Below are 12,236 nucleotides of genomic sequence, written 5' to 3'. Positions count from 1 at the left end.
ATCCCGGGATTGGATACTCCAATCCCGGGATTGAAATCCCGGACATTTTGGGGCCAAATCCCGGGATCCCGCCGATCCCGATCCCGGGATTGGCCACCCTACCGGCAATGGGTAATGTGCAGTGTGTCCGGCAATGGGTAATGTGCAGTGTGCCCAGCAATGGGTAATGTGCAGTATGCCCTGCAATGGGTAATGTGCAGTATGCCCAGCAATGGGTAATGTGCAGTGTGCCTGGCAATGGGGTCTGTGCTATGTGCATGCGCACTGACACCCACGTCAGGACACCAAAACACAAGCAAAATACATATATCCCCCAAATCAATGTTCATACTGCAAGTCTGCAAGCCAATTCATTCATATTACATAAGGTGGAGCATTTCTGGAAGCAGCTTAGATAAGCCCCATCTGTTTGTCATTTCTCAGCCCCCGGAATTCTGACTCTCGTTGCTGATGAAAGAAAACCGATTTGGCTGATGTGCTTGGCGGGGATTCGTCATTTGGCCTCAGCTGTCCGGTGAAGCAGGACTATTGTGTGTTACATGTAATCCAGTTTGTATGTATTATATGTGTGCTTTGTACTCCCTCCAAAGCTTGCAGAAGCCTAGAACATTTCTCATTTCCATTCAGGGATTGAGGACATGGGCTACTATCCAGCATATTTAACATACGATAGAATGAAACATCTCAGATATGGTGTGTCAGGGCTTGCCTCTAAAAATCTGCTGAGTAAAACTCAAAATGATCTTTTATCCTTGTACCCAGCAGGCTTTTTATGTCTTTTGTTACCAGAAGTACAAGTAAAACAAACCTCGCACGGAGGCAAACAACGAAACTACCAGTCTGCTTGTCCTGATGTGATCTTTGTTTGGCTGGCGGACAAGTATGTAAACATTTAATAAACACTGGCGGCGAGAAAAGTGCCAACATCTAAGCTCAGCAGTTTATAAAGAGTCCTGTCATGGCATTAAAATGGGTGCTGTAGCCTGATCAGGGCATAGGATGCAACTAGGAGGGATGCGAAGCATAGCAGGCCTCTGTGTCAATGGTCTATAAACAAGTCAGCCTTAAACACCAACACAGATCATGAAAAAGAGCAATTCTCCCATTAGATGTGGTGCCACCTGAATCCCAAATATAATAACTTTACATAATAATGAGCCTTTGTTATGTAGAGTAGAGCTTCCCTACAGCCACAAAGTGACGATGTCAAGACAGGAATAAATATTTGTGTGCCTATGGACAATCACAAGGAACCACGCCATGAACCTCTGTAATTCCAAAACACAACATTAATAGCAATTAACAGCAACTGCCCACCAGGCTCCCCGGCGGTTAGGATCACATGTGATACCTCAGCAACTACCCACCAGGCTCCCCGCCGCCTAGGATCACATGTGATACCTCAGCAACTACCCACCAGGCTCCCTGGCAGTTAGGATCACATGTGATACCTCAGCAACTACCCACCAGGCTCCCTGGTGGTTAGGATCACATGTGATACCTCAGCATCTACCCACCAGGCTCACCGGCAGTTAGGATCACATGTGATACCTCGGCAACTACCCACCAGGCTCCCCGGCGGCTAGGATCACATGTGATACCTCAGCAACTACCCACCAGGCTCCCCGGCGGTTAGGATCACGTGTGATAACTCAGCAACTACCCACCAGCCAATCTGGTGGTTAGGATCACATGTGATACCTCAGCAACTACCCACCAGGCTCCCTGGTGGCTAGGATCACATGTGATTCCTCAGCAACTACCCACCAGGCAATCTGGTGGTTAGGATCACATGTGATACCTCAGCAACTACCCACCAGGCTCCCCGGTGGCTAGGATCACATGTGATTCCTCAGCAACTACCCACCAGGCAATCTGGTGGTTAGGATCACATGTGATACCTCAGCAACTACCCACCAGGCAATCTGGTGGTTAGGATCACATGTGATACCTCAGCAACTACCCACCAGGCTCCCCGGCGGTTAGGATCACGTGTGATAACTCAGCAACTACCCACCAGGCAATCTGGTGGTTAGGATCACATGTGATACCTCAGCAACTACCCACCAGGCTCCCCGGCGGTTAAGATCACATGTGATTCCTCAGGAACTACCCACCAGGCTCCCTGGTGGCTAGGATCACATGGGATACCTCAGCAACTACCCACCAGGCTCCCCGGCGGTTAGGATCACATGTGATACCTCAGCAACTACCCACCAGGCTCCCCGGTGGCAAGGATCACATTTGATACCTAAGCATCTACCCACCAGGCTCCCCGGTGGCAAGGATCACATTTGATACCTAAGCAACTACCCACCAGGCTCCCTGGCGGTTAAGATCACATTTGATACCTCAGTAACTACCCACCAGGCTCCCCGGCAGTTAGGATCACATTTGATACAGTCCTTTTCCATATGATGTTCCCATCTGTATGGTTCCCATCCGATGGGCACAGGACCGTGCACCAGTTTGGAATTGGAAGTAAATGACATATGATATGATACATTTCACACGATTCAGCAGCGTGATGGGTTGAAATCGTGTGAAAAGGGCCATATTGTACTTTGAATCAGCTCATTTCATTTTTTAAACACCACCTATAACATGGCAGCTAGGTACTGATTGGCTGGTACTTTATATCCCTCCAATTAATCTCTCTCCAGGGCTTAAAATATAGACCCCATAAGTACCTTATTCACTGCGGTGCGCACCAGTAATTCTGGACACGGGTCCGTCCCCGGAGCAACCCGGCATTTGTGAGGAGAAGCTCGCACAGCAACCCGGCAATAAGCCAGGTTGCTGACGTCATCGGGAGGGTGGACGGAGCAGCGGACCATCACCGTGGGGGTGGGGGGGGCAGCACTTGGAGCTGATTTTGCCTCCTCCCTCTAATGTTGCCGCTCGACCCGGGTTATCCGATCACACAGCCCTGCAACCTGGGTCCGACCCAGGCAAAACTCTTTTTTTAAAACCCGGTTCAGATTGCCGTGTTGCTGAACCCAGGATTTTTCAAAAGGCCCTTTCACACAACACTGAGACCCGGGTCAGACCTGGTTTATTTGTGTGGTGTGAAAGGGTTATTAGTAAACACAGCTGTGAATGAGAGAGACCACCCAAATTCCACACCCACAGGACACAGCTCTCCCGGTCACAATACAGCCCTGAATTTGGGAACCAGCAAAGTTAGAAGATATAAAAGTCCTAGAATATATTTGTTTCATGTCAGTAAATGGTAACACATGAGAGGGGTATACAGTCCCCGGATAACTTACTTTCCACATGCCATATGGTGCTGATCGCTCATCACTTCTCCAGTAATAAGGCTGCAGTACATGTAGGCAAAATGCTTAAGAGCGAATTCTGTTCTCTTCTTATGTCCGGCACCTTCCTTATGTCTCCGAAAAATGACGTTCCTAGGAACACAAACAGAATTATTGGGAGGGGGCTTCATCTCGGGGTTCTGATTTATAAAGACAACATACATAGTAAGAAAACACGTCATTACACATGTACAGCACATTAACATGGCTGCTATTTTATTGGAGAACGCACGCTAGCTTCCATGCTACACAGTAATAGTGAAGATCAGCCTTTGAGAAGGACCCTTTAGGCTGAAGTCATTGTCATCAGGTTATTCCTTTGCTTTCTGCCCCATCATGGCGTACTTACAAATCATTGCAGCAGTACCGTGTACGCCACCTTGGAATAACCTGCTGCATTCCTGTGAAGTCACAGCACTAAATTCGGTACAAACAGCCCAGCAGAATGCAGTTGGAGATGATACAAATGAATAGAATTTCCTGCAGACTTCAGCAAAGAGAGTGCGGGGAGCATGCGGGAGACTTGCCCACCTTTCTAGGGGCCAGTAGAGCAACCTGATTTGCCGGAACCTCCCGGCCAATCGGGGAAGGTAAGCAAGTATGCTTTGGGATTCCCTGTTATCTGATATGAGACACACGCATTCTTCTCTGTGCCGGTTTATTCATAATAAAGGTTTTACTTGTGCATCAACCTACCCCAAGTACACACACTGTGCAAAACCATGCAGCATACATGTGCCTAACTAACTTCTAACTTTGCAGCAGCCTTGTGCTGAATATGAGAGGAACAGATAAACCGAAGATGAATAAAACGACCAATCAGATCCTAACTGTCATCTTTCAAACGGCCTGTTACATGTCAGTTAGAAGCTGATCGGCTGGTACTTTATCTAACTCCAAGGCTTAAGGCCCCCTTACACTAAGCCAAGCTATCACATGCAGCCTCGCATGCAATACCTTGGCAACTAACCACCAGTATTCCTGGTGGTCAGGATCGCATGCTATATAGCAATTACGGTCCCGTTCCCGTCCGAGGCCAGCAATGTCCAGCAGTGTGGGGCGTCAGTTGGGAGTTCCCCCAGTCATCCGGTGAAAAGACGCTGTGGCATTTGCACAGCGTCTATTCCCACAGCAGAGAGGCTGACGGCTGGTCAGCAGCTTACAGAGCCGCTCACCATGTCCGCACAACGAAAACGGGGCGTGGCCTCGTGGGAATGATACCATTTGTAGGCCATACCCCCTTTTCTCTAAGCCAGACCCCCTCATTTAGGCCACGTGCCTTCAGCATGCACAGATGTCCCTCCTTCCTTGTCTGCAAAATTGTATGCATACAATGTATCGTATACAATGCCATTCACTGCCCCAGGATACAATAAACCGTTGTAGTATCTGTGGAAATCTCAGATTCATTGGAAGTAAATAACATATGATTTTACACTTTTTCCATTATATATCAGCCCGATGGGTCGAAATCATGTAAAAAAGGGCCACTTCGTACTAGTGTTGGGGCACCTTTAGTACATATCCCGCCCATTAGCTATGGTTAGTAAATCAGTAACATCAGCACAGTGGTTACACTTCAAAAGGGATGGCAGATTACGCTTACTGATTACACGATCCATGTTAGCATCACAGCAAGATCACCACATCCCGATGGCTACATTATAATATGACTTACGGACTCATAAACATTGGCTTCTTTTCATACTGAGCATTTTCCAGATAGCAGGAGAGGTAATACAGCAAGGCCAGGAGGAAGGCGTCGACATCCTCAGTCCTGAGTAATACAGAATATAAGTCTTAGCTTCGACCAGACAAGAACAAGAATCGTTATTGGAGAATATATATTGGAGTATATATATATATATTTATATATATATATATATATATATATATATATATATATATATATATATATATATATATATAATATATATAGCTATTTATTGCTTGCTATTAACTATATGATGCATCTAGTCTGACCATATATATACTTACACACTTGCACATTATGGATCATTTTTGTTGGGAGCCAATTAACCGACAATATATTTTTGGATTGTGAGATGATCTCGGAATACCCAGAGGAACCCACGCAAGCACGGGGAGAATATACAAACTCCACACTGCTAGCTAATGTGTTTCCAGTCACTTGTGCCTGAAAGTCACATGAAGAATAGGATGTATGGTTTCCAAAGGGTTTTACCCAACCTACACGCTATACAGTCTACATTTTTAGGACTTGGACATTTCCAATACTTTGTAAAATAAATTCACATACTGTAGGGGGCCTAATTCTGGTTGACTCTAAGCAGCAAAAAAAAACAAACGCTGCTTAGCGAGCCAATAACACCCCCCGCCGCCGTGCAAACATCCTTGCCGCATAAACATCCATTCGCAGGGGTGCGTATGGGGGCGAAATCATTAGATGTCACCGACCATCAAATGATTTTTCCCCTGTTCGCAAATATAAGTCTTGATTTAACTACAGATGGAGCGGGTCTTATTGTTGCTGGCGAATCGCCAGCAGCATGTTGCTGGTGATCCGCCAACAACACGGCGCTCCATCTGACTGAGACGCGCGTGCGTCCCCCACGCACGCGCGTCTCAGTATCCGGGCGGCGGCGAGGCGGACGCAATCCTGTCTGCCTCCCGCTTCAGGGGACTGCGGGGGGCTTCAGGGGGCTGCGGGGGGGGGGGGTTCGGGGACCCAGTGTAGACACCGGGCGACCGCCGGTAGCACCGTCGGAAGGGGACACGAGCGCACCTTGTGCGCGCGCGTCCCTTGTGCGCGCGCGTCCCCTTCCGGCATACAGATGGCGCGGGGCAGGGGATGGCGGCTGGCATCGCCATCGCCATCCCCTGGATAGATAAGTCCCGCTCCATCTGTATATTCCCGGTGTCCTGCTTCGAGAACGGGGCAGGTGGCTGACGTCCGGTGACATGAGCCGCCATCCCCCGAAAGGCAGGTGCCCGCCTGTGCTCGCCCAGCGTTTACCTGGGCGCACCCACCGTTTTTGTGGGTATGCCCAGGAAATGCAGGGCGTCCCCATGCAAACGCAGGGTTGCCTACCCTCCCGGAATAGCCGGGAGGCTCCCGAAAATCCTGGCCCCCTCCTGGCCCCCGGAAAAGTGGGCAACCCTCCCGGATTCTGGGGGACCCCCACTCCACCCCGGTGGCGGCGTCTTCACCCCGACCTCGGCATTTAAATGCCGCAATCCGCGGGTCTCAGAGAAGGGGGCGGAGCTAAAATGACACAATTGCATCTGCTGAAAGTCTCCTCTCCGGGCTTCTCTCGGAGAGGAGACTGGTAAAGTCGGCAACCCTGTGCTAACGCCACCTGACCGCTTCCATCCTGCGCCCCCTATGCAAATGCCACGGCGACTATGCAAGTTGCCGAAGGCGTCCACACCGCAACCCATATTTGCAAATATACGCATGTGCAGAGCATAAACATCGGTCCCCGGTGCGAATAGGCTGGGGTCCGAGCAGATCAGAGGATTCAGGATTCAGTGATGTCACTGAGGCAGGAAATGGCACATTGGGGATCGACAATGGGCACACCCTAATTAGTGATCATTACTTTGTCTTTGCAGCCTAATGAAAAGAAACAGAATTCAGAAAAAACTGCTGTAGCTCTAACAACAAAACAGCAAAAATAACCTGATTTGGGAAGGAAACTGCACCATATATCTGCAATGCACCTCTAAAGGGAAATGGTTACATGTCAATCAATTCTAGAATTTCCATACTATCTCTTTATCACTGTATGCACATCAGAAACATTTACATATAAATAGTGTATCCGGTAAGTTCAACACAGGAAAAGGTTCATGGAAATGCTCTGTCCGGCGTTACAGGGCTGCCACCATACCTTTGTGTCTCTAGAAATGACGCCATCCACAGTCGGTCATCCTCCTGAAGCAGTATAAGGGTGACTCCTGGAAGAGATTCATATGTTATAGGGCTTGGCTAAGTAATTTAGTAATCACTATGAGCTCTGGGTCGATTTCTGAAGAAAAACAATATTATGGTATTGTTGTATACACATCATGCTTAGCATCTATGGTAATACTGCACAAAAGCCGCAGACCTGTGTTCCCGGCAGTGACTGCAGAAAATTGGTTCCTTATCAGGATTCTGTTTTTCCCCCCCCAAGTCTATAAGCTCATGTTTATTGCTCAGCTTCCTATTAGATCAGTGATTTTTAACCTTTTTACCTTGCAGCACACTAAATAAGATTGTAAAATTGCCAAGGCACAGTGGCAAACGCAGGATTTTCAGAAGGGGGTTTCCAGAGGGGCGGAGCAAAGCATGGAGATGGACACTTAGGTGACCCAGTATATGCCGGGTCAGTTAAAGTATTATAGATAGACCAAATGTATATAAATAATAATAATAATATTAAAATAATACACACACACACGCACATATACATACATAACAGCAGTGTAGACCCCTGGGCATAGCAATGTATTGGGGCCCCTACCGATCCTCCAGCTGTAGGGGTGGGGGAAGCTTTGATGTCCCGCTGGTGGTAGGGGGTATTATATCAACCACTCAGCATGTAGGGCCTGGATCAGTAATTTCCACTAATTACCCCTTTACTGCACAGATGGTGGGAGATGGGGTGGGAGAAGGGGGCATTGGGCTGAATGAAGGGGCCCTGACACATAACTTCCAGGATGGTAGAGGAGGTTTAATACGCAGAGGAGGGGTGTATAGTGGAGTGGGCTTATTATTCATAATTTTCTGGTGGGAGGACAGCTTGCTTGACTGCAGATATCTCCAGTTACCAGAAATATATTTCTTAGATTTTAATGGAATTAAAAACGAGAGAATCCCACCTACCAAATGTTATTGGGGACTAGGGGATCAGAATTCAGGAGGCAGAGCAATCTGCCAACGAGTATATAAAACTACATACCAGGTGTGTGGAGCTGGAGCAGTAACCAGCTGCTGGAAGGCTGATATCTCTAGTTCTGGGAACAGTAGAGACAAGCTACTAGTATTCATCAAAGGAGGAGAGTCCCAGCTTTTGGAGTATATACTCAGAAAAACTCTAAGTCAGACAGAACCTGAAATATCTGACTGGGAAAAGCAATTAACAGGCTTGGATGGGACCACTGTTTTGAAGTCAGATATCTCCGGTTTCCAAGGGCCGATTTTTAAAATTCTTGTACCCATGGAAAGAGGAGACCCTCAGCTTTCAGACTAGGGCCCTTAGACTCCTGGGGGGGGGGGGGTTCTGGGTACTCAGAAACCCCCCCTGCATGCGCTACTGAAGGCACACCATGAGATCCCCACAGGGCAAAACACATTGGACCCCACAGGAAAAAAAAACAATACTATTGGCCCCCCGCATAAAAAAAAACAATCACACTGGTCCCTGGCTGTACGGATACAATCATAGATCCATCCACACAAAGAAATATAATCACAATTAGAGAGCAAACAAAGCATGTTAGATTTCCATGGTATGTACAGCACTCACTCTTCACGTCTTCTAGAGTCACATTGCCGTCTCGCTTCCTAGCCTGTATGGGAGGCTTAGTGACTAGGACAGTGGCAGCTCTCTGCTGGGATTTAGTTCCAGAGGACGAGGAAGATGAATTCATCCTTAAAAAGGTAGTAAAAGATTTGGTTGCACTGGGGTCGCTAATAGCATCAACCATAGATATATTTACAGATTACACTTCATACATACACATGCATTTCATACACACACGGTATTTCTCTGGGGTGTGGCCTAATCACAGGAGGTGTGGCCATGCACCCTTACAATAAAATACAGGAACAATAGTACTTTACGTGCCACCCTGGCCCCACTGCAGCCCAGCACACAGCAGCATATGAGGATCAGGACCTCTCCAACAGTCTTGGGCCCAGGTGAATTAGTATCCACCTCCCCTCTCGGCGCCCCTGCATGTCATACAGAAATACACACATCACACTCAGCAATCACACTGCACAATCCACCATACAATGTCACAATACAGTATATTGTTACAGTATTAATGTTAGTGATCCAGGTTGTATGTCACAATGTCCGATTAAATGGGTAGATGGTACCACACAATGCATGATACAATGTATTGGGTGCCCTGATTTACTCCACATTGCTCTTGGTTATTAGTAATACCTGCAAATATGTCTATTGCCAGTTCCTTTTTCTTTCTAACTTTAATTAGCCTTTATTAAATGTCCAGCTGACCCTCCATCTGTTTTGGTATCATACAACTTGTTTTTTTGTTATTGATGTTTTGGAAAATTGAAACATTTTCTCTTTGATTATGCAAATCATCCATTTGCATGTCTGCGGGGGTTCAGGGTGGGGGTTGGCGGCCATGTGGGTGGAATCTGGGGGACTTGAAGGGCTGTGAAATTTGCAGCCTTGCGAATCCCCCAGAATAAGGTTCTACTGTATACGTGTTGAGATTTTTTTCTTTGCTTTGCTTTACCCATGTGATTAATATGTTTTTTTTTTTTTGTTTTTTTTTATGATATTCCATTGCATTGTATCTTTCTTTTTTGCTACAAAAAAGTAATAAAATTTTTTGGAAAAAAACAATGAATTGGGTGTATACATTATACCATGGGTGCTGCATTCCATCACGTATGGCAAGACTGCCCAGTACATCATATAGGGAGTACCCAACTCAGAGCTGGAATAAAATAGCCCCTTAACTCCTCAACCCCAATATGGCTAAAGTCCCGCCCTCTCTGTATGCCAGGCAGTGCCCCCCTCCCCTCTCACAGCCAGCTTACAGAGCAGAGTGGCTCCCAAGTCCTCGGATCAGTGGCAAGGAAGTGTCACATGGTGCTGATGAGGGGAGGAGCTGCTCTGCGATGCGGGTGCCGGACGACTCACTGACAGTCGGGATTCTGACAGTCATTACCCCGATGTTGGAATCCCGACTGCTCCCTCGTGGGGGTCCACGACCCCCATAGAGGGAGAATAAAATAGGTCGCGAGCGCAGCGAGCCACTGTGCCCGCAGCGTGGTGAGCCCGTAAGGGGCTTCGTTGCGCCCCCCCCCCCCCCCCCCGCTGTGCAGTCGGGATTCCGACATTGGGCTAATGACTGTCGGAATCCCGACTGTCGGTGTGTTATACCACACCCCTGCGCTGCAACTAGCCTGTCTGCATGCAAAATGCGGAGCCGCAGCAGCCACCATCCGGGAACATACACAGGGACAACAGCGGGACACACACAGTAACCCTCTGTCACTCCCTCCCCCCAATCCAGTCTAAGGCTCGCTTACCCTGAGAACTCAAGCGTTTTCAAATCTTCTCTCCAAAACCATTTGCCAGCGGTGGGCTGCATTACCTGCAAATGAGATGCAGCATACATTATACCCGGGTATGGGTCATAGGGTCAAAATGGGGAGGGTCGACATGGGTTTTTGAAGATTTTATTTACACGAATATCGACACAGTCGTCAAGGGCACTGTACTGGTGCTGCACTCGCCATGCTTCGGGCACGGTGCCTCGCTACACTCGGCACAATATTCTATTCTGCCTTCACGCCCTAGTGGATGGTAGGGCATGTAACATGCGCTTTAAAAAAAAAAAGCCCATGTCAAGCTTATGACTGCAATAGGTTGACATTAACAAAAGGTCGAAACATGAGTTTTTCACAGTTTTTCAGTCTATGGGCCATATTCTCTAAGCTTCAAAAGTGATAAAATGGAGAGTGATAAACAGCCAGCCAATCAGCTTGTGCCTGACATTTTTCAAACACAGTCTGTGCCATGGCAGGCAGGAGCTGATTGGCTGGCTGTTTATCACTCTCCATTTTATCACTTTTGAAGCTTAGACAATCTGGCCCAATGTCAATTAGTGCCGTGTATGGTTCGCTATACTTCAGTCTCGCAGCACTTGACACTATTATAGTCTAACCCTATGCCGACATGGATAGAGAAGACGTCAGCAAAACAAAAAACACATGAAAAATTAATGTCGACCTCTTCAAGTGTCGTCCATTAGTATGTCAACCTTTTGTCAATGTCGACCTATTGCATGTCAACCCTTTTCATGTGTCGACCTATCAACCAGAACCAATTAGACTGGGGCCACACAGCAGGACCCGCTTGGCCGGAAGTAGTCTGCAGAAAGGCTCCTATGCGGCCGGCCCCACATGCGCAGCAGGATAGCATGCTGCAGACTGACAGGATGGAGGGATGACCGGATGTCATGGCGCACACATACATTATAATGCATGTATTCACACAGTGTGGCCGGCAGTGGCTGGATCAGGCCAAAACGCTATGTGTGGCCCCACACTGCCTCCTTCCAGCCAAGCGGATCCCGAGAAACGGGACCCACTTGGCCGCTATGTGTGGCCCCAGCTTAACACTGATATAAATCTGTTAGAAATCAATATGAGAGCAATATGGTATATTCTCAGTATGATTACAGGAAACTGCAGAATTATAATAGAAGCACTCCAGCAACATATGTCCTGTATCAGGGAGACTGTGCAGCAATGTTTGTAATCCGTTTACTCACCAGCTCCATCGCAGCTGCAATCAGTTCCACTGACTGTGTATCCTGAAGTTTCTGCTGCTAGGCAACCATTCACTGTGAGGTGGTGAGTCACAAAGGGGGCGGGGCATAGTGTGGAGGCTGAGATAGATCTGCATGTGCTTTAACAGGGGACAATTTCAGTATCATGCTGCGTTCTCATTGCCGCCACTGCAAAATCCCGGGTTTTTGTTCCCGTGTTTTTGGCGGGGCACAGACCATCTCAGCTGTACAGACCCCATTCATACTGCACCTTAGACATGGGATATTCCCGTGTCTGCCCTGTTCACACTGCTTCTCCTGGTATGCTTGCCATCAAGTGTGTGGCATCTAAGAGCAGCTTTGATTGGATGTTTAAAAAGTATCTTTGATTGGCTGTTTAAAAAGCAG

The 12,236-nt window shown here is 47.7% G+C and overlaps 1 protein-coding gene across 2 annotated transcripts in view; it reads right to left on the bottom strand.

Moving 5' to 3' along the window:
* Positions 1–11,994, bottom strand: part of PPP1R36 (protein phosphatase 1 regulatory subunit 36) — a 30,290-nt gene extending 18,296 nt beyond the window's left edge. Inside the window, exons 1-6 of one of the 2 annotated variants that reach the window (XM_083166295.1) lie at positions 11,832–11,994; positions 10,585–10,649; positions 8,816–8,940; positions 7,196–7,262; positions 4,999–5,097; positions 3,273–3,413 (exon numbers count right to left, since the gene is read on the bottom strand). In XM_083166295.1, coding sequence (XP_083022421.1) covers positions 3,273–3,413; positions 4,999–5,097; positions 7,196–7,262; positions 8,816–8,940; positions 10,585–10,649; positions 11,832–11,840 — 506 coding nt within the window. In that variant the 5' untranslated portion in view covers positions 11,841–11,994. The remainder of the gene's footprint in view (positions 1–3,272; positions 3,414–4,998; positions 5,098–7,195; positions 7,263–8,815; positions 8,941–10,584; positions 10,650–11,831) is intronic. The other variant, XM_083166296.1, reaches the window with a different exon arrangement.
* Positions 11,995–12,236: the final 242 nt, after the last annotated feature.

The sequence above is a fragment of the Crinia signifera genome, chromosome 12 (assembly GCF_055691185.1).
Source record: "Crinia signifera chromosome 12, ASM5569118v1, whole genome shotgun sequence".
Classification (NCBI taxonomy): Eukaryota; Metazoa; Chordata; class Amphibia; order Anura; family Myobatrachidae; genus Crinia; species Crinia signifera.
The sequence above is the reverse complement of the archived record's forward strand: the minus strand, read 5'-3'. Positions and strand labels throughout refer to the sequence as shown.